This window comes from Orcinus orca, chromosome 3 (assembly GCF_937001465.1).
Source record: "Orcinus orca chromosome 3, mOrcOrc1.1, whole genome shotgun sequence".
Lineage (NCBI taxonomy): Eukaryota > Metazoa > Chordata > Mammalia > Artiodactyla > Delphinidae > Orcinus > Orcinus orca.
In genome coordinates, this window is record NC_064561.1 from 158,467,291 (window position 1) to 158,489,157 (window position 21,867).

Below are 21,867 nucleotides of genomic sequence, written 5' to 3' on the forward strand. Positions count from 1 at the left end.
TTATAAGTAACCTTCCATGGATCTCTCTACCCCTGTGTAAATTTCCCTAAATAGAAATTTAAACAATGAGAGATCTCAATATTAACTAATAAGCAAAACTACTAATCGAGAAGGGAAAAATAGAGACTTTATACATTAATTTTAACAAGGAATAATCAGACCACAAAGCACTCATACAGGTAAAGTAAAAGAGGCCACGTACGCTTAATATCTGCATTTTTTCATTTGGATCAAGTAGATGAAAAAAATGAGGCCACAGCACCCAGTCCCAGAGGTCCTCAGAAGATTTAACACTCAAAGGCTAATTCACATTCCAAAGCATTCACAAAGAAAGGTATCCTATTTGTTAATAAAACCCATTAAACAGATAACTTAGCGATTCATCTTTGGGTTTGTGAAACTGGGATGACACACAGGGCACATTTCTTGTTTTTATTTCAACATTTAAAATATTCACAGATGCAGTATATTCATTGACATCTCCATGGAAGATGTACCAAACAAAGCAGACACGTATTCCACAATTACAGAATTACATATTTGTTACTATGTGAATGTTTACCCCTAGAGTTTATCTGGAAAAACACCACTTAAAGAAAAAAAGCAAAAACTTTTGAGTGTTTCACTGGATTTTCCATAAAAAGTGAGTTGCAAAGAATTTAAGGAGAGATACCTAAATATTAGCATTTTAAAATTTCAAACTTTTATAGTTCTCTTCTAACATACCGCCATCAGGAACATTTAAATAATTAATACTCAGTTCTTTCTCTTTTCCCCTCAATAGCCAAGCCAGAACGTACTTACTTTTCCTGTCTTTTTTCCTAAACACATTATGAAGAATAGGCTGACCATCACAGCATCTTGACTAGCTAATGAGGTAGGAATATTCTTCTTTCAAAAGAAGTTCTTAAGCATTTATGAAGCAAAATAAAAAAGAATAAAATTATGAGTTTTTCTTTAGTGGTTGTTCTTTAAAGGCCAAGAGCATTAGAAATTGGTCAAATGCTGCTTGTACTTTAAAAAGACAAAAATCCACTAGAAAGGCCCTGCTACTGCACAGATTCGTGGGCTGGCGTGAATTAAATTCATTTTGGCATTACCAGGCTAAGAAACCATTGCCTGAAAATGTCACACTTTCTTCCTGGAAGAAATCTTACCAAGAAGGTAAAGTTTAAATAGAAAACAATATACCCTATCTTTTCTTTCCAGCACAAGTTATTTTAAAAAGTCTCTTCTTTTAACCCAGTTCTCATCCTTTTCTACACACATACAAGATTAATAATTTCTGTATATTACATATCCAGTAATGTACTGAAATGAATTAACCAAGAACATTACCAAAGTCTGCCAGAGAAACACTCCTTATTTCAAAGTTTGAATGACATAATACTAAATAGCTAGAAAATGCCTAGGTAACAGATTGCAGCACATCTCTGTATTAGCATATTGTTTCAAAATGCATACACCTTGTAATTTCACATAAACCTAGGAAATTTACCCATTACTCCCTCTTCATCTACACCAAAATCAGAGTTCTGTGTTCTAACTACCCTTTCTGTACATACAATAAGGAATACTTTACAAATCTACCCAATTCAGTTAATATGTTCCCAAATAAGGGGCAAGTTTTCAAACAAGTATGATTTGTCTAAAATACGTATTCTGAACACTTTAATATCTATTATGTGATGAAGGCTAAAATACCAGAAAAGAGGATTTATTTCCCCAATTATGCACATATTTGGGTTACTGCTAAAAAAACACTTTTTAAAAATCTTAAAAATGTAAAAGAAACACTTAGAACAGCTGCCAGAAAAAAAACTGATAACTCTGTGGCCTGGCAGATGGTTTCGAAATCAAGTCCTTGACAACTCTGCTATAAAATGTTTTAGACATAGTAATCAAACTTGTTATAATAGTGCAACTCTCTGATATGGTAGCAACCATTTGAGATTAGCTACCAAATGTCAGCAAGAATTTTTTACATGTCTTTAAACCTTTCTTTTCACTATTCTATCTAGAACTGTGTCCTATCAATGTGATCAAGATATCATGTGTTATCATTTAGTGTGAAGAGAATTCCTTCCTCTTCACGGCCACCTTTTGTAATTTCAGTTATAGTTTCTTTACATTCTTCTCCTAAGGCACACCATGTCCTATTTATTGCTGCAAACCCCCTGAAATCTGTGCCTCAACCTATGTCTGCTTCATCATTATGGTTCAATGAAAATCACTTCAGAGTGCCTGCTAAAACTTAGTAACATTAAGTCTAGAATGCCATAGTCCCATACATGAACTGCAAAAGAACCAAGTCTACTGAAGCAAAGGCTAAAAAACACAAGTATGTGCTCTTTGTGCTCTTTCCCCTAAAAATTGACCACATTATCTACTATGACAGTTAAGCTCAGTGACATCTCTGGCTATATATAATCCATACTCAATGTTATAAAATAAAATGTTAGGCCAGTAAGCTTTCACAATTTTTATTAAATCCTAGTCTAATTTAACAATATCTGATTTTACAGACATCATCCCATGGTGAATATGTTTAATAAGTGAAAGCAAATCAGACATCTAAGTCATTATTTTCTGCAGACTAAGCAATAAGATAACAACTACACAGAACACTACAGGTAATGACATACATACATTTACTTGCTCGGAGTTTTCATACAAGCCATGTTGTTCATCAAACTATATCTCCTAATATTTAATACAGTAGAATTAGTGATTGTAGTTCTCATATAATATTTTACTTACAAGTACCTTATTGAGATAAGTAACATTTTGACAGTTTCAGACTTTCCAAATTAGCATAATATACTCAAGAAAAAGCAAAAAGCGAAACGAAAACTGAACATAACAAGTTATTAAAAGGAAAATGAAGTGAAGAAAAAAAGGGGAAAGTGAAATATCATTGGGGTGGGGGGAAAAGAAAAAAAATCAAACAAGTCCAGATATTTGACTAGAAGGAAACAGATTAACCATGAATTTCACAAATTTTCTAAATTCAATGCGATGCTAATCCTTTTGAACGTAAAAGCTGAGTTGAAACTAAAAGGTCGATAAACTGTTACTTTTGGCCTTAAATAGTACCAACTTTTCTGATCAAAGAAGGCCACAACAGTTAAGATTGTATTACTTGATTTTATTTTACACTAGGTGGTGGACACAAAAGCAATCCTCCTTAATAAAACTGACAATTAGCTTCACTCAGAACATTTTTAATAATGCGCATTTAAAAAGAAGTATTCATCTTACAAATTGTTCTGCAATCCAAATATACAATAGCTTGGAAAACAATGTTTAGAAAACAAAAGCCAATGTAAAAAGACAGATTAAAACAACTAAAACAGTACAGGTTTTACATTGCTCTGATTTTACAGTTTTCTTACTGCATCATCAATGTCAGAAATCTGTTCCTTCAGCTGGCTCCACTGCTCAGGATTTAAAGAAATACCTAAAAAAAAAAGTTTAAAAATCAAAAATTGAATATCTACTTAAGCTCTCTTGAGGATTTTCATACTTCCAAATAAAATGCTGTTTTATCTAAATTGTCATTTTGAATGGCACAATAGTACATTAAGAATCAAATCCCTTACGTTTGTTAATTACACATTCATCACAATTACCTTAGCAGGTAAATCTTATACCCAGTTTTACTTTCAACACTGCATCCTGCATAATGCCTATTATACCCAGTGAGCGCAAATGATGATTTGAAGATTTATCTCACAAGTGCTTGCAAACTAGCAGGCTATGTGGCCAGACCCAGATTCGGTATGTGACACCCCATTTCTACAACCAGTTGTTTCCAACATTTGCTCAAAATTTCCACAGGAACTCAGCATGAATGACTGTGCTGAGCTCTTCCAGAAGCACTCACTTCACTTTGGAAAAATCCCCGAGACACGATCCAAAGAGGACTTCTTAGACTGTGCATACTGGTTAAGAGTGCACTCTGGGGCTTCCCTGGTGGTGCAGTGGTTGAGAGTCTACCTGCCAATGCAGGGGACGTGGGTTCAAGCCCTGGTCTGGGAAGATCTCACATGCCGCGGAGCAACTGGGCCCGTGAGCCACAATTACTGAGCCTAGGCATCTGGAGCCTGTGCTCCGCAACAAGAGAGGCCGCGATAGTGAGAGGCCCGTGCACCGCGATGAAGAGTGGCCCCCGCTTGCCACAACTAGAGAAAGCCCTCGCACAGAAAGGAAGACCCAACACAGCCATAAATAAATAAAGAAAGAAATTTAAATCATATGGGCTTCTAAGACCTCTGCTTAAAAAAAAAAAGAGTGCACTCTGGAGTCATGCTGCCAGGGTTCAAATCCCAGCCTCACTGTCACTAACTCTATGGCCTTTAAAAAATTAATTACCTCTAAACCTCAGTTTCCTCATCAGTAAAATGCTGCTTATAACTCAAAGGGTTGTTGTGAATAATTAAATTAGCTAATGTGAATAAAATCTCAGCCTATCACCAGACACATAAACATTTAAAACATTAGCTAATGACATGTTCCTATTTAAGACATAAAAGTATGAACAGAAAGTACTTTGTGCTTTAAACTTACAATGTTCTAATGCCTGACCCTTATAAGCACAGAAATAAACTAGAATTGGAAGATTAATGAATTTCTCAGAAAACTGCTGGGAGGCCATGAAGTTGAGAGGAAAGAGGAGAATATATTAGGGCAATACTTAGGAAGGGCTAATCAAATCATTTTAGTAAATGTTTGCAGGAAAAAGAAAAGAAATCTGGCATTGGCTACACTGGGACAACTTGAATGATCAATCCAGAAGTAGCCTGAAGAAGAAAAGGGTACGAAAGCATATAAAGGTTAAGTTTAATACAGTCAAAAATTACATGAAGCAAACAAGTGGTACTTTTCAAAATGACATGCAGGCAGAGTAGAAGAAAGTAAGGAGGCATTTTTTTCATTAACTAAGGATCCATCTAAAGCAGCTAACCAGCCAAATACATGAATTTCTGTTGGTACACAAATGTTCTGTAGCTATTCGGTGAATGAATAAAGCATGCTTCTGTGATGATGACATGCTTGGGACTGGACGAAGCAAAAATGGAAGGAGGACAAAGACCCACTTAAAGGATACCACCCTAAAGAACATCTGTTTGGAGATGAACCAAAAGGAAACACTGTAAACCAGGATTTTCCATTCCTGATTTTACACCTTCCCAGTGCCCCCATTCTACTTCAGAATTGATGTAATCTTTTTAAAGGTATATTCAAGTAAATTAGCAGCCAACTGAAGTGATATTAGGGGTATTATTGGGGGGAGGGAGGGAGATATTTCAACAAGCTTTTACTTAAGACATTTCATTAAAATAAGTTAAGTGTCTTGTCCAAAAAGGCTACAGGGACTTCCCTGGTGGTCCAGTGGTTAAGACTCCACACTTCCACTGTAGGGGGCACAGGTTCCATCCCTGGTCAGGGAACTAAGATCCTGCATGCCGCACAGTGTAGCCAAAAAAAAAACAAAAAAAAACAAAAAAGGCTACAGAAGATAAAGAGAATCAACTCAAGGAGGATCTCCCATGCCCTATGCACCATCAACATTATTTCAATTTCAAATAAAGTCCAAACAATTTCAAGCTTAGATAATTTTAAATTTAGTCCCAACATTAGGACCAAATTCAGGAAATTAAATCTTACCTTTCCTTCCTGGTTTCATTTCACCTTCTGGATCCATCCAGTATTCTCTAATATCAATTAAGACTTTCCCTTTAAAGTCCCGAACACTGACATACCTCATTTTCCCAATCTGCAAACGAAACAAAACATAAAAAGGTGTTCAACAATGGCATCCATATTTATATTCACACTTGCTGCACACTCACTCTACTTTTAATCACAAAAATAATTACTATTCTCAATATCAAAACTACACCAAAGGAACTATCACTGTTAAAATCTTTCTAAAAAGATGAAAAAAGCCCATCTCACGTTTCCAATCACTTTTACATTAAATTGGGACATACATAACAAAGTATTATTCAGCTTTAAAAAAGCAGGAAATTCTGTCACGTGCTATTTACAACAAGGATGAACCTTGAGGACATTATGTGAAATAAGCTCATCACAAAAAGATACATACTGGATGATTCCAGTACTTAATATGAGGTACCTAGGGACTTCCCTGGTGGCCCAGTGGTCAAGAATCCACCTGCCAATGCAGGGGACATGGGTTTGATCCCTGGTCCAGGAAGATCCCACATGCCACGGAGCAACTAAGCCCTTGCGCCACAACTACTGAGCCCACACACTGCAACTACCGAAGCCCATGTGTTCTAGGGCCCACGTGCTGCAACTACTGAAGCCTGTGTGCCTAGATCCCGTGCTTTGCACCAAGAGAAGCCAACGCAGTGAGAAGTCCACACACTGCAACAAAGAGTAGCCCCCACTCGCCGCAACTAGAGAAAGCCCCCGCTCAGCAACAAAGACCCAACGCAGCCAAAAAATAGATAAATTTTTTAAAATTTCATATGCTTTAAAAAAAAAAAATACGAGTTACCTAGAATAGTCAGATTAAGATAGAAAGTAGAATGATTACCAGGGGCTGGGGGGAGATCGGGAGAAAAGGGGAGTTGTTATGTAACAGTTTTACAAGATGAAAATATTCTGGAGCTCTGTTTCACAATAAAGTGAACATACGTAACATTACTGTATGCTTAAAAATGGTTAAGATGATAAGTTTTATGTTAAGTGTTTTTTTTTTAACCATAAAGATCATTACAAAGCAAAATCTTGCACAAACCACAACCGTAGGAATCCATAGACTCAGCTAGCTACACTGCTTTAGCAACCATTCTGAATATAAGAATCCAAAGTTCCAGTCAACAGTAACATGAGATGGCTTTTCCTTTTAGACATTCATTTCAAATAACATCTTTAATACACTCCACTTACAGTCGCAAACTGAGAACTTAAAACTGTCCACAGAAAACTATTTTTCAAAAACCTTCTACTGCTGTTAACACAAACTACAGATTGCACAGGGAAGGAAAACGCTTACTCAACCAAGTGTCTATACGCACTTTCCAGTATAGCTGATCAAAACCTCTACCTCTACCTATCTGACTCACTTTAAACCTACTCTTCAATCTTCCTGACTTAAATACTAGCTGTGATGTTGTGCTTGAAACACATCATCATGTAAAAGTTGCTTTCCCTATAAACCTGGGTCCCTTAATGATTAAATAATCCCTTTTATTGGGATATCAAGTATTGCTATAGTAGAAGGACAGTTGTGCTGATACAAGTACACATTTATGGCTTCCATCTTGCCTATGTCCTCTCAGGCTGCTTTTTCTTGTCTCAGGTCTTGTTCATTTTCGTTCTCAAATTTCTCATCCCACTGGTGTGCCCCCTATTTGCTTGGTATGCCTCATGCTTTATGGAGAAAATACAGTCCATCAGGTATGGTTAAGTGCCTTCAAATCTCTCTTCTCAGTACTTACCCACATCTTCATCAATTCTTAAGTTCTTTACCTTTTGTATCCCATTTCTTGCATATACAGCTGACCCCTGAACAACTCAGAGGTTAATTCAAGTATAATTTATACCTCGGCCCTCCACATCCGAGGATTAACCAACCACAAACCATGCAGTATTTAGTATTGAAAAATATCTGTGTATAAGTGGACCCAGGCAGTTCAAACCTGCATTATTTGAGGGTCAACTGTACATTCTTTCCCTTTCTGTTGGTTTCTTATCTACCATTTCCAAACATGCTCATTCTCCTCTTTCTATAAGGCATTTTCCCTAATCAGCATTGTATAACTTTCCTCATGTTTCCTTCCTCCCTTTATTGCTAATCTTTGAAAGGCAAGAATTGCTGTTTCCATTGATTAAACTCCCAATGCCGATGCTAAAGTCACGAGTGATCTTACTGTCATTTTTAACGGCTTTATTTTTTACAGTCCTTTGTGTCCCCTAGTGCCTGTCATTCCGGGTTCCGAGCAAACTGTTTTAATGGATGAACTAAATAAATAAGACCAAAATAATTATCACAGTGAAACTCCCAATAGTGATTTATAACACTGATTTAATACCTGACAGATTTTTAAGTATCTTAGGCACCTACAGCACTGAACTGAACATTGTTTCATTTTGGTTTTTAAGGTAAGCCCATGTGACAGATGAATAGATAAAATTAAAATACACTGAAAACCTACTAAAGTAATACTGATTAGGTAAGTCAAGTAAGCATTCAGTGTGGGCTTGAGTAGTGCAAGAGACTTCGGGTGGTGGAATTTGACCTTGAAAAATGACAGGCCATTAATTAAGCAAAAGGGAGAAAAAAGTGATGACACAGACCAAGGAAAGCAGAAAGATACAATACTGATGAGATTCAAAAGGCTGAATAGATGGAGCTATACTGAAAAGGACTTGAAAAGCCAGGAAGAGAATTCTGAAGCCTTTATAGGTCCCTGAACTATGGACAAAAAAGAAAAAAAGAAAACCAGAAGCAGAAAAACAGGGTTACAACTTTAAAATTTCACTAGAAAAAAAGTTAAAGATCAAGACTGAAAGCAACCTTTTTTTAAAAAACAGTATAAGTATATGAACGGCATTTTATCAGTCTTAAATTAGTAATAACAAGTACTCAGTTATTTTATGTAAAAAGCATGGTACAATACAGTTAACACATTGTTAGCTAGCTTCACTTCTACCCTCGATCCCTAGAAACTTCTAACAAGCTTCCTCACCCACAATTTCAATGAGGTGTGTATAAATGTTTGTTTGCTACAGATGAACTTAAAAAGAGGCATGTTCTTTCTCCCAAACGTGACTGACCATCCACATACTTAAAACTTTGTGAATTTACAATTTGAAGTCCCTAATCACTCTTCAAATAACTTGTGTTTGACTATTATAAATAAGAAATTATACAAAGTAGGGAAAAGTTATAGGTCAATAAACTGACTCTCTTAAAATCTGGCAATAATGATTCAGGGAACACCAGCACCAAAGAACTGTGGGGGTGAAAGGACGGGAAGCCTGAGGACGCAGACCGATGCTGCTCTACCAACATCTGAACCCCTTATTGTAACCAAAAACTTACTGTGCGTTTTCTTTTGTATACTGCCCCTTAATATATTCAGTGTTCACTTTATTTTTTTTTAATTTTTTTCTCCAGTGTTCATTTTAGCATAAAAAGCTTTAACGTGAATTTTCAAATAAAGATGGGCCCTACAGAAAACGGCACCACGTTTATCCCATGACTTTTCATTCTCCCAGCCCAAAGCACCAAATCCACAGTATGCACATTCATTCCAGAGTTTAAGCAATAGAGGCACTAGAGGAAAAAGAAGAGTCAGAAGGATACTTTGCCCCTAACATCGGGAATAAAGCAAGGATGTCTGCTCTCACCACTTCTTTTCAATATTGTACTGGAAATACTAGCAATAAAGCAAGAAAAAGAATGAAAAGGATGATGTAAAAACAAAAATCATCATCAACAGAGAAATCTAAGAAGTCCTAAAAAATACATATATAACATGTAAATATATAAAATATAGAATATATATTATATGTATACTTACATATATTATGTAATATCGTACATATTGTTTAGCAATGAACAACTGGAAAATGAAGTTAAGAAACAACACATTTTAAAAAAGTGGTTCTGAAGAACCTAGGGGCAGGACAGGAATAAAGACGTAGACATAGAGAATGGACTTGAGGACACAGGGAGGGGGAAGGGTAAGCTGGGACGAAGTGAGAGAGTGGCATGGACTTATATATACTGCCAAATGTAAAACAGATAGCTAGTGGAAAGCAGCTCAGTGCTCTGTAACCACCTACAGGGGTGGGATTGGGAGGGTGGGAGAGAGGGAGACGCAAGGGGGAGGAGATATGGGGATATATGTATAGCTGGTTGACTTTATTATACAGCAGAAACTCACACACCATTGTAAAGCAACTATATTCCAATAAAGATGTTAAAAAAAATAAAATAAAATAAATCAAAAAAAAAAGAAACAATACATTTGCGATAGAAGCAAAACACAAAATACTTAGGAATAAATTTAGCAAAAGACATACCAGAAGAATCACAAAACAGAGAAATCAAAAAAGATCTAAATAAATGGACAGAGATACTATATTCATGAACAGGAACTTCAATATTGTCAAGTTCCGACTCTTCCCAAATTGATCTTCAGATTTACCCAATCCCAATCAAAATTCCAGTAGACTTTTTGATAAAAATTGACAAGCTGATTATAAAATGTGTATGAAAATACAAAATACATAGAATAGCAAAAATAATTCTGAAAGTGAAGAACAGTGTTAAAGGGCTTACACTACCTGATTTCAAGACTCACCATAAAATCATAATTAAGAAAGTGTGGTACTAAAGACAGACATAGAGATCAATGGACTACAACAGAGTTTAGAAGTAGATAAATATTTTGTATATTTACTGATTTTCTTTAAAGATCCAAGGTGATTCAACAGGAAAAGAATAGTCTTTTGAACAAATGGTACTGGAATAACTCGATTATCTGTACAGGGGTGAAAAATGAGTCTCAACCCCTATCTCACATTATACACAGAAGAAACTAATTCTACATGGATTAGAGGCCTAAACATGAAAGTTGAAACTATAAAAAGTGTAGCAAAAAAAACACTGGCAAAATTTTTGTTTTTGGCATTGGGGTAGAGAACTATATCTTAAACAGGAAACAAAAAGCATTAACCAAAAAAGCGAAAAATCGATGAAAATGGACATTTTCAAAATCAAAGCTTTTTAAAGATACTTAAATAAAATAAGTAAACCACAGACTCAGAAAATATTCACAATACTTGTATCTGACAAAGGACTTGTATTTAAAATATTTTTTTAAAATCCCTCAAATTCAATAAATCAAACAATCTTTTAATATGCAAAAGATCTGAACAGAATCTTCAAACAAAAATATCAGACATTAGGGAAATACAAAGTAAAACTACACATCCATTAATTAAAGTGGATAAAATTTTTAAGACTGGTAATACCCAGTGACAATGTGCAGCAATTGGAATCTCATACACTGCTGGTGGGTCTGTAAAATGGTACAGCTACTTTGGAAAAGTCTGACAGCTTCTTAAAGTTAAACATACACTTGACCTATGACCCAGCAAATACATCTGGTGTTTACCCAAAAGGCGAAAATGTCCACGAAAAGACTTGTACAAGAATATTCACAGCAGCTTTATTCCTAATATCCCCAAACTAGAAACAACCCAAATGTCCACCTAAAATGAATGGATAAACGAACTGTAGTACAATCATACAATGGAATACCAATCAGCAATAAAAAAGAACAAACCACTGATACTTGAAACAAGGAATGACCTCAAAACATTATGGTGAGCAAAGGATGTCAGACACAAAACAATACAGACTGTATGATTCCATTTATATGAGGCTCTAGAACAGGCAAAATAAATCTCTAGGGACAGAAATTACATCAGTGCTTACCTGGAGAAAGGGAATGGACTATAAAGGGAGGTCTAGAGGGAACTTTCCAAGGTGATGGAAACGGCCTCACTACAAAAGCATGTACGTTTAGAGAAAGACAAATATCATATGATACTGCTTATATGTGGAATCTAAAAAAATGGTACGAATGAACATATTTACGAAACAGAAATAGAGTCACAGATGTAGAAAACAAACTTATGGTTACCAAGTGGGGGGGAGGGAGGGAAGGGATAAATTGGGAGATTGGGATTGACATATACACACTACTATATATAAAATAGATAACTAATAAGACCCTACTGTATAGCACAGGGAACTCTACTCAGTAGTCTGTAATGACCTATAGGGGAACAGAATCTATTTGGGCTGGCCAAAAAGTTCGTTCGGGTTTTTCTGTAAGATGTTAGGAAAACCCCGAAAGAACTTCTTGGCCAACCCAATAAAAAGAGTGGATATATGTATATGTACAACTGATCCACTTTGCTGTACAGCAGAAACTAACACAACACTGTAAATCAACCATATTCCAATAAAAATTAAAACAAAAATAAAATTTTAAAAAGCATGTACGTTTTTTACAGCTCACCAAATTATGCTTTAAATGTGTGCATTTTATTGTATATGGATTATATCTCAATAAAGTTTATTTTTGAAAAAAGAAAAGAACTTGCCCAATAGTCACCTCTTCCTTGAGGAGAAATAAAGCTGACAAATTCTTACCAAAAAAAAAAAAAAAAAAAAAAAAAAACTATCACAGAAAAATGAGGAGGTAGTAGTATAGATATAATAAAAGTAGAAAGAATAAAGATCACTGCACTTACATGTCATAGGAGAAAACAATGACACAACAGAATGCATGTATTTTCACACACACATAATCTGGAGATTAACAAGAGAAAAATAATATGTACGTCATACAGAAGAGTGATTCTTAAATTTTTTTGATTTCCTGTCCCCTTTGGGGTACTGATGGTTATAAATAATCCCTTCAATACAAAAAAATCCAAAAAAAAATATTAATTTCATGGACTCCCAAAATAAACCCCCAGGTTAAGAACACCTGGCTCTGTAATAACATAATTTAAAAGTAACAGGTTTATCCTTAAAATCATCAAATCAACTAAAGCAGTATTACTGATCCTTTGTGCTGAATTTTGAAGACGAATAGGGATCCCTCTGAAGAAGAATAGGGATCAAAGTCCCCTGCCTCAATCATTCTGACCTTTTAAGACACAGGTACTAAGTAATTACAAGACAGTTCTCCAATCCACATCACATAAGTCATCTCAGGTAAATTATATCCCTTCGGAACCAAATTCTCAAAATTCAGAGCTGAAGAAACCAGACAAAAGCAAGCATCTAGTAGTATCCCCTCTCTACTCAGGAATCTGCCCAAATCATTCCACAGCTTAAAAGATTAGCATAGTGACTTTCCTTGGGCACAATTCTCTTCAAATTTTACATTTAGAGAGCTGCTTATGTTTGATCCACATTGCTTTACCAAAATTTAAGATCATTTCCTCCAGTTCTATTCTCAAGAGATGGGTATTTAGGTTAAAGAAAAAAAAAAAAAACCCTGTCTTATGGCTGCTAAGCAATACTCAAACAACTTTAATTTAGATTTGATTTGTCTTTGGTAAAGTATACCTGATAACCCAGGTCCTTAAAGATACTAGCAATGTCTCAAAAAGTTCCACTCTGGGAGCTGTCTTCAAGGCATTTTCTTGGTAAATGAAAAATATAGGAAATATATATCTCTATTTTTTTAATTAAATAAATAGATTTTTTTTAAACTTTACAGAACACAATGAGCATAACTGATTTTCCTTCCAAAAACCCCATCCTTCACCTGTCTTTCCTAAATTATCAAACCATTATTACTAATAAAAATGAAATCCTCATTTTAAATTACATAACCAATATATTCACTAGGTCCGTGAAAAGTCACTCTGAAAATCAGGCCTATATGATCCTCCTAAAGGCACTTTCAAAAGGGTGAGGAGTCTAACAGCCTTTGAGGCTTGGGAACCTCCCAAATGAGGGCTTAAGAACTGAACTCACTTCTTTTGGTGAGATAACCTCCCTATAAAAAAAGAACTGGTTTCCCAAAACTGCTCTAATAGAATAAAATCTCTAAATGTGGGCCCTAGTTTCTTTATCTGTACAATCAGGAGTAAGGGAGACAAGATGAAATCCATTAATAGACCACAGATGCTCTATTATCCAAGTACAAGCAGGCATACAGTGAACAGAATTGATCAGAGAAAAGCCCAAGATAACTGCCAAGCAAATACTTGAAAGTTTTTACCTTTAGTACAAACATTAAGTTGAAATATTCCAAAGCAGTCCTTCATTCTATACAGGAGGAAAGTCTATGAAAGGAAGGGATACTTTCTTGCAGATTTTACATTTCATTCTGCCCCTTAAAATAGCTTCCCACTGCACTTAGAATAAAACTAAAACTCCTAAAACTGGTCTCCCAACAGGAAAGCCCTGAAAGATCTGGCCTTCACCTTCCTCATCAACTAGACCTCCTACCTACACTCTCAGCCAACCTTCTAGGCTCCAGGCACAAGGGCTTCATAATTCCTGCACAATCCAAGCTCTTTCGCACTTCAAGGCATCTGCACATTCTCTGTCAAATTAATCTAATCTGCTCCTAGTTCCTCTAAAATATTCAGAAGACCAAAACCCATAAAAATCCATCTGCATTTTGTCACTTTTTTTACATAATTTTTAATTAAAAAATGTATGTATTTAAGATTTATAACATGATTCAATATACATATTCCGAGTGAAAGACTACTACACTCAAGCTAACATATCATCTCCTTATCCTTACCATTTTTTGTATGATCAGTACACCTGAAAATCTACTTAGTACATCTCCAATGTTCAATACAGTATTAAGCATAGCTAGCATGTGTCCATTTCTATCTAGAGTTATAACAAGACAAAATTGAGTAAAACTTCTATTTTCCCATTCTCACATTAATCCTGGTACTGTCTTTCAAGGACATCAGTAAGCTTTAAAAAAAAAAATAAGTGCACACACACACAAGCCTTACTTTCTAGTCAAGTAAATGTTTGCAGTTTCATTTTGTCCAGCCTTCTGACTTCGACTAATACTAATGTCTCCTTGAAACGCTTACCTTGTTTATGCTCCCACAAAGCACTTATTTTTTTCTTGCTCCCATTACTGTACTCTTCCTATTTTCCTTCACCTTCTCTAACCTATATCCTTTTTTCCTTCCATCCTGAATATCACAAGGCATGTCCTCAGTCACCTCCTCTTCTCCCTCTGGTTTATACTTACTTCAGTGGAAGGTTTCAGTCAACCATACTAATGACCCACATGAACAGTTCCCAACTAAGCCTTCTAGGTTCTAAAGCAGAGACTCTTTATCACACTTACAATCAGATCCAAAAGGCCAAACTTAACCACCTCTGCCATTAAAACTAACTTATTTTCCTCTTATCTATCAATGAAACCTTCATCTCTATTGTCTCTCAAATTTAAAACCAGTCTTCATTGATTGCTTCATTCCTCTAGTCCATTCTTCCTCACCAGCGATCTTAATCATCACTATTTCATCTTCTGGGAAAACCACCTAAGCCCTTACCACCTCACATAATTTATCCCCACTGCCTCTCCCATAAATCCTTCTTGTACCATGATGCCAATAACAAGTCTCCCTAAAACAAGATAAGAAACCCAAGGAAAGAAGCTATGCCAGTCCTGAGTAATTTCATCAAAGCCCTCTAATGAACTTCCCTCACTTTACCTCACTACTCAACCTTAATCCCCACAACAAATAAACTGAGGGCCCATTTTAGTAAACCCATTCACCCTTTCTGTTATCAAGCCAAAACTGGGCAGGTCATACTGCTGTTTCCCCTCTAGTAACATCCTATCCATACTTCACAGCCCAATACTAGACCTATCTCCTCCAAGCTGCTCTCTAAACGTGCAGTTCTCAATCTTTTTTTGCATTTCTCTAACCTTTAAATTCCCATTGTTTTAAATACAGCAAAACTACAGAATTCTAGATTTTAACAATCATCTAGCATCATATAAATTGCTTTCATTTCTACTAACTTGTTCTTATATTTCAAGGAATATCCTTAGTCAAGAGAATTGTAACATACATAAAAGATTATGCATTATCAGATTAAGGTACTTTTAACATTCTTTAGATCAAGCCAGGTAATAATTCCTCTGGAACTAAGGAAATAACCCACTTTACCTGAAACATGTTATCATCTCTGCTGCTGCTGCTCTGCTTAGAAGATGACAGGGCTCTTGAAGTTTCACCAGTCTTTTGCTTTTTTACAGGTTTTTCTGGAGCAACTTGCTTTTTCCTCTTTAACTTGAAAGAAAAACAAGAATATGGTTAAAATCTGCATAAGAACAAAACACATCTCAGGTTCAAAAGATTCCATTACTTTTCAAGACTTAAAGGATCAAAACACTCCATTTATTAATAAAAAAATCATAAATATATACACAAGCAAGTTTCACTTGACAACAGAACTATGAAACTAACCTAGCACTGCTATCTAGTGCAGTGTTTTCAAACTGCTCTCAGAAACCCAAAAGATACTTCAGGCATTAGAGTGGTATTCGGCAGAGAAGCAGTTATAGACTGGGATCCCTCATAAAATTCCTTTGGGAGAGAAAAAAGATGGAGGTATGGGGGCTGCTGCTTTTGAATAAACTTAAACTTTTGGAAACCACTCTAGTAAATTAGTCAGTTACTTATTTTTACAAAGAAAATGTACTAATTAGGAAGAATACAACCAACTTATGATTATTTATGCCTGCCTATTCCAAAAAGAACTTAAGTTGTCTTAGCAAGTTTATGAGTAGGCAAAGCTAAGAAAGGTATTTTGTACTGGGCACCAGAGGTCAACAACTCATCACAAAACTTCCTCATCACAAAAAAATCACTTAAGATAAACAGTAATGTGTTACACTAGCATTCAAAATCAAAACAATGTTTTAAAAGCAGCATTACTCTAAAAGTTTTTCATATAGCTTCATTCTCAAAATGAGCTAACAGGGACTTCTCTGGTGGCGCAGTGGATAAGACTGCGCTCCCAATGCAGGGGGCCTGGGTTTCATCCCTGGTCAGGGAACCAGATCCCGCATACATGCTGCAACTAAGAAGCCCTGGAACCACAACTAAGGAGCCCACCTGCCACAACTAAGACCCGGTGCAACCAAATTAATTAATTAATTTTCTTTATTTATTTAAAAAATGAGCCAACAGTCCATGAAATCCAGTAGAGTTCCCAATCCAAACAGTAGAGGGCAGTCATGTTCCTCAGTGGAAGGTATATAAACTATTAATGTTTTACCAAATTATGTGATGCTAGGTAAAATACTGATATAATGTATGTATTTACGTACACAAACTGAAAGACTGGATTCATTTAACATAAGTCCTTACAGGATTAACAGTATTATTTGGGATAAATAGCAAAAATTACCTCAGCTCAATAAGCAGAAAGCAATTATTCTTTTTATCAGGGTCTATATAGTCCTTGTGGAATGGCACATACCTGGCACATAAAAGCTCAGTAAAAAACTTGTTAAATCAATGTATTCAAATGCTATACTATGTGCAAGTTAAAAAACTAAGAGACATTCCCTTCTTGAATATAGCCATGCATGCTCTTTGAAGTTTTTGTTCAACCTTCCAGGTGATATTATACTATGTACTTTCCTATAAAAGTCCATCTCCTCCAAGACTCTCATATAAGCTCTCTTTTCTTTTAACTAACACTGCTAACTGAGCTCAGAGACACAACTATGTAAGGTTTTAGGAGATAAAGGACAATTCTGCGTGGAAGAAGCCCTGACTACAGTGTGAGATGCTCAGTTAAGCAGAATGCACAGTTAAGCTTATAGCACAATTATCACCTAACGCAGAAAAACCCTCTTCTATCAAAATGGGTACTTTCATGTTAGCTTTGCTGGGTGCTGATTTAATTAAAAGGAGGGGACCAGAGTAAGTAACATTCTAATTTAAAATGTACCAAGCCAAATTTTATGTAATCCTTGAAGGCTAGATAAACAACAAGGCTGAGAAGACTGTCAAACTGACATCTGCTTTCAAGGAGTTCAGATAACTTGGCTCAACAACTACACAGAATACCTACAGATTAGGAAGATTACTAAATAATGGCAAATAGTGGCTTTGGCCTAAATCTAGTGCTATTCCCCTAGGAAGCCTTACGAGTCCTAAAAAGCCACAACAGGAAGCTTGTTAATGTCAGAAGACTTGCTCAAGTCTGACGTCGGGGCTTGGCGTGTGCGTGTACAACAAGCACCCTAGGCACTTTAGTCAAGTGGTTCAGGGGCCATCTGCACTTTCAGAAACATCCATCCAGGCTCTCATTTTAAGATTCTGATATGCTGTGCAGTCCTTCAGAACTGGATGTGGGCAATACTGCTGAATTAAGTATCACAAAAATCACATGGTGTATATCACCTTTTTGTCAACTTCACTGTCAGAATCACTGCCAGAAGAGCTTGAAGAAACAAGTTCCTTTGACTTCGGCATTCTGAAAGAAAAATACATTATGTAAATAATTCATAATTTGCTCTACTACCTTCAAATTAACTCTCCCCCAATCAAAGATTCAAGAAGTTCCACAGTTCTTTCTACCATTTTTGGTACTGGAATTGTTACACTGAGCACAGAAGTTATGCTCTTAATCTATGCTCTTCCAAGTTGAAAATAACATGCAAAGTGAAGAGTTCTGAACCCAGCAAGAAGAACTAAATGTCATACACATCTCATACTCCTACACCTCTCTCTTTCTCAAAGTCAATGGGGTTTTTATACTTCATTTTAGCAGGGTTAGATGTTTATGTTTAGGGTAAACTGCAAAAAGGCAGCTGACAGCAATCCCTGTTAAAACCAAGAAGAAATATGAATTAATTCTCAGTACTGCTTTATACTTGCCACTGAGGAGACTTATGTACAATTATTCACTGTCGGAACTGATATCAACTTACACACAGCATGGTGAACAACTGTACTATACAGATGTCGATATTTAATTAATTTTACCATTATAATCCTATTTTTCATATTTTGTATATGTTCTTAATTTTTTTGGCTTTTTGACCATGCCAATCAAAGGAGCAAGTACTGAATCAAAGTTATACATAATTCACAGTTCATTTACATTTTACACTGATTTTCTACTCTGGAATACAACTAAAATTTGAAGAATCTGCTTATGGGAGGGGCAAAACCTTTCCTCCAACTCCTACTATGACCCTAGTTCCCCAGGTCCCCCCAGACAGAGGTACATAGGTCAGTACCTTGCTTTCCCTGTGGATGTTTACAGAGTGCCTGAGGGCAAGGCAGAGTCTTGTGCTTCTATGTTTCCCAAAATTCAAGGACTTTCACGCTGTACCTCTTTTCAAAGCACTTATAATACCAAATGGTAAAATGCTTATTTTCAAAGCAAGTATCTTTTGCTCTCTCCACCTCCATCTCAGAAGAGACTTGAGTCCTATTAACTTCTGTATGCCCTAAAGGATCCAATATACACAACATACACTATAATGTTTGCTGAAAAAAGCGGAGAAAAAGACTTCAAAAAACCCATAAATAATCCAGATCTCGACTAAACTTGCCATTAACAAGGGCACTGAATGCATCCCGAAACAGGAAGTCAAGGTAAAAGAAATGGGCCATCCCTAGCCTAGCCACTAAATTCAAAAAGCTCAAACCATGCCCAAGCCAGCCATGTTGATTTTATCTGGCCCTTTCTTGATGCCAAGAGTAGTAAATTCAGAGGGGAGCAAGCAACATTTATAGCCACGTTTTATACATTAATCCTGTTACTGCTCCGCTTTCCAACCTTATCTCCAAAATCAATTTAGTTGTTTTTCATGCTAGCTAATAATGCCAAGAAGCATTTTTTTTTTAAAGGTAATCCAACTGAACGTACCCTGTTTTTCACTTTGAAACGGTCAGGCATAACTATACCATCTGTTCATGAAAGGTTCCTGGGGGCCTAAGATCATTTCAAAGAACCACCTCGTGTTTAACCCAAATAAGTCCATCCGACACGAAAACAAGGTAACGGTAACTAAAGCCAGCTTGTTTGAACTTGTAACAAAATATATTTTCACTTTTACTTAATGAGCCTTTACCGTTCAAGGGGAAAAAAGCGGGGGGGGGGAGGGCGGCAGGCTCGCAATTCTGGCGAGGCGCTACTAACAGCGCTGGTGTGGAATATATACAAAACACAACTTAAAAATCTCCGATCTCTGATGAAGGCATGGGGAAGGAGGGATTAGAAAACAAGACATGAAAATAAACTAGGACTAAAAAGCACGCGAATTCGGTACAACACGAGGGTGATAAGCACCAAAACGGAGGAAGGGGGCCGCGCGACGCCAGGCAGCCGCCAGAACCCCGGGGCTGACAACGCCTTGGGCGGTGGGAGACAGGTCGGTCAGAGGGGGCGTGGGAGGCGGCGAAATGCGGAGGAGACGGCGTGGGAGAGGAGGGACTTGCACCAAGCGCCATTTTCTTCCCTCGAAGAGCTCACTACCCCCCAGCAAAGCAGCCATTCACTACCCCAGCGCCAGTCGCCCCCGCCGCACCGCCTGCCTTCCTCCGACCGGGTCCCCGCTCCTGGCGGCAGGGATGAGGACCCCGGAGAGACCTTGGGTAGACGCAGGCCCCGCACGCGCCCCCGCCCGGGCCGCCGCTGCATTGTCCCGGGGGCGCCCCGGCCCCCTTCCCGCGGCTCCTCGCCCCCACCCGGCGCTGCCTCCCCCGCCGCCCCTGGGCCGTTCCCGGGGGCCAGCTTCGGGGGCCGAAAGGCCTGAAGCGCGTGGGGCGCGGGGTCGGGGATGAGGAGGGGCCCGGGAAGGCCGAGGAAGCATGGGGGAGATCAGGCAGCGCCGCCATTTCCCGCGGCCGTCGTCGATGAGAGGGACCGGGGCTGCAGGCGCGCAGCGGCCAGGCTGGCAAGGTGAGGGCCGAACGAGGGCGATTTCGAGGGGGTGGGGGCGGGGTCCGCGCACTCACGCTCCGCTCCGATAGCCGAACTGCCTCCAGCTCGCCCGCTCGCTACTGACAGAGAAACGGAAGTGACGGCAGCAAAGAGACGCCTGCCCCGCCCCGCTGAGACCACGCGCACGTGATGGGGCGTGGCCTCCCCGCCGAAACCAACACCGAGACCCTTTCCAGGGCCTTAAAGGGACCGCCCCTCATCCTGAACCGATGCCACGAAAGTGAGATGCAGCGAAGATTGGATTTGACTTGTGAGTGAGTGAGGGAACGAATAAAACATGAATGACAAGCACCGAGCTTTGCACTTGCTCCATAAATGTTTCTTGTAATAAAGTGAAATGTCTGAAAAAGATCAACACTTCTGGCCCATTTTCCGAGAAAGGATACTTGCCCGCCACCCCCTACTCTGGTATTTGACCCTGGCTAACAAAATCCGAAGGAAGGAAGCCAAAGTCATAACGTTTAATGCCAGAAAGTGCGAAGAAAAGTCTTTGCAGAAGTCCTTGGCCACGCACCCACACACATTCCTAAACTGAAGTCCTGGGAAATTCCCTGGCGGTCCAGTGGTTAAGACTCGGCACTTTCTCTGCCAGGGCTGGGTTCAATCCCTGGTCAGGGAACAAAGATCCGGAAAGCCGCTGGGCAAAAAAAAAAAAAAAAAAAAAGGTACCTAAACTGAAGTCCTGGAGGTGTAAGGTAGTTCACAGAAGGCAAGAGAAATCCATACTACAAACAGGAATATGGCTAATAGAGTCTTTGAATCTATATTTAATGAATGCCGACTATAGCCAAGAATATATATTCAACACACATTTATCAGGCACTCACTATGTTCCAGGTACTGCAGTGAGGCACTTTACATATAATTATCATCCTAACAAGCACTTTCCAACGTAGGAATGATTATTCTCTCCATCTTCTAGATGAAGAAACCAAGGGTCAAAAAGTTTAAATAAGCTCTGCTCTAGGTTATACAGGGAGTGAATCATGATTCAAACCCTGCACTGCCGGAGTCACACTGCTGCAGACTGAGGCAGATTGCAAATGCTCTAGGCCACTTCTATTCATTCAGTGTCAGGTTAGATGACCACTTTTTAAAAATGAAACACTTGCTGTTTAATTCCTTTTATACAACATTCCCAAAAAAGGCAAAAATAATCCATGGGGATCTAGGTCAGGTTACCCTTGGGGGATATCACTTGGAGTGAGTATGACAGAACCTGTGGGGATGCTGAATACATCTTGGTCTGGGTGGTGGTTAGGCATGTACAGATGTAAAAATTTCACTTAATATTCGTGCATTTTACATGATACACTTCAATGAGA

General features: G+C 37.8%; 1 protein-coding gene across 1 annotated transcript; it reads right to left on the minus strand.

Moving 5' to 3' along the window:
• Positions 1 to 418: 418 nt before the first annotated feature.
• Positions 419 to 20,660, minus strand: SUB1 (SUB1 regulator of transcription). Its single transcript, XM_004266027.4, has 5 exons — positions 20,557 to 20,660; positions 17,989 to 18,061; positions 15,739 to 15,861; positions 5,671 to 5,779; positions 419 to 3,460 (listed from the first exon to the last, which is right to left on the minus strand). The coding sequence occupies exons 2-5, from the start codon at positions 18,058 to 18,060 to the stop codon at positions 3,381 to 3,383; spliced, it is 384 nt and encodes a 127-aa protein (XP_004266075.1). The 5' UTR covers position 18,061; positions 20,557 to 20,660; the 3' UTR covers positions 419 to 3,380.
• Between the last annotated feature and the right edge of the window lie 1,207 nt (positions 20,661 to 21,867).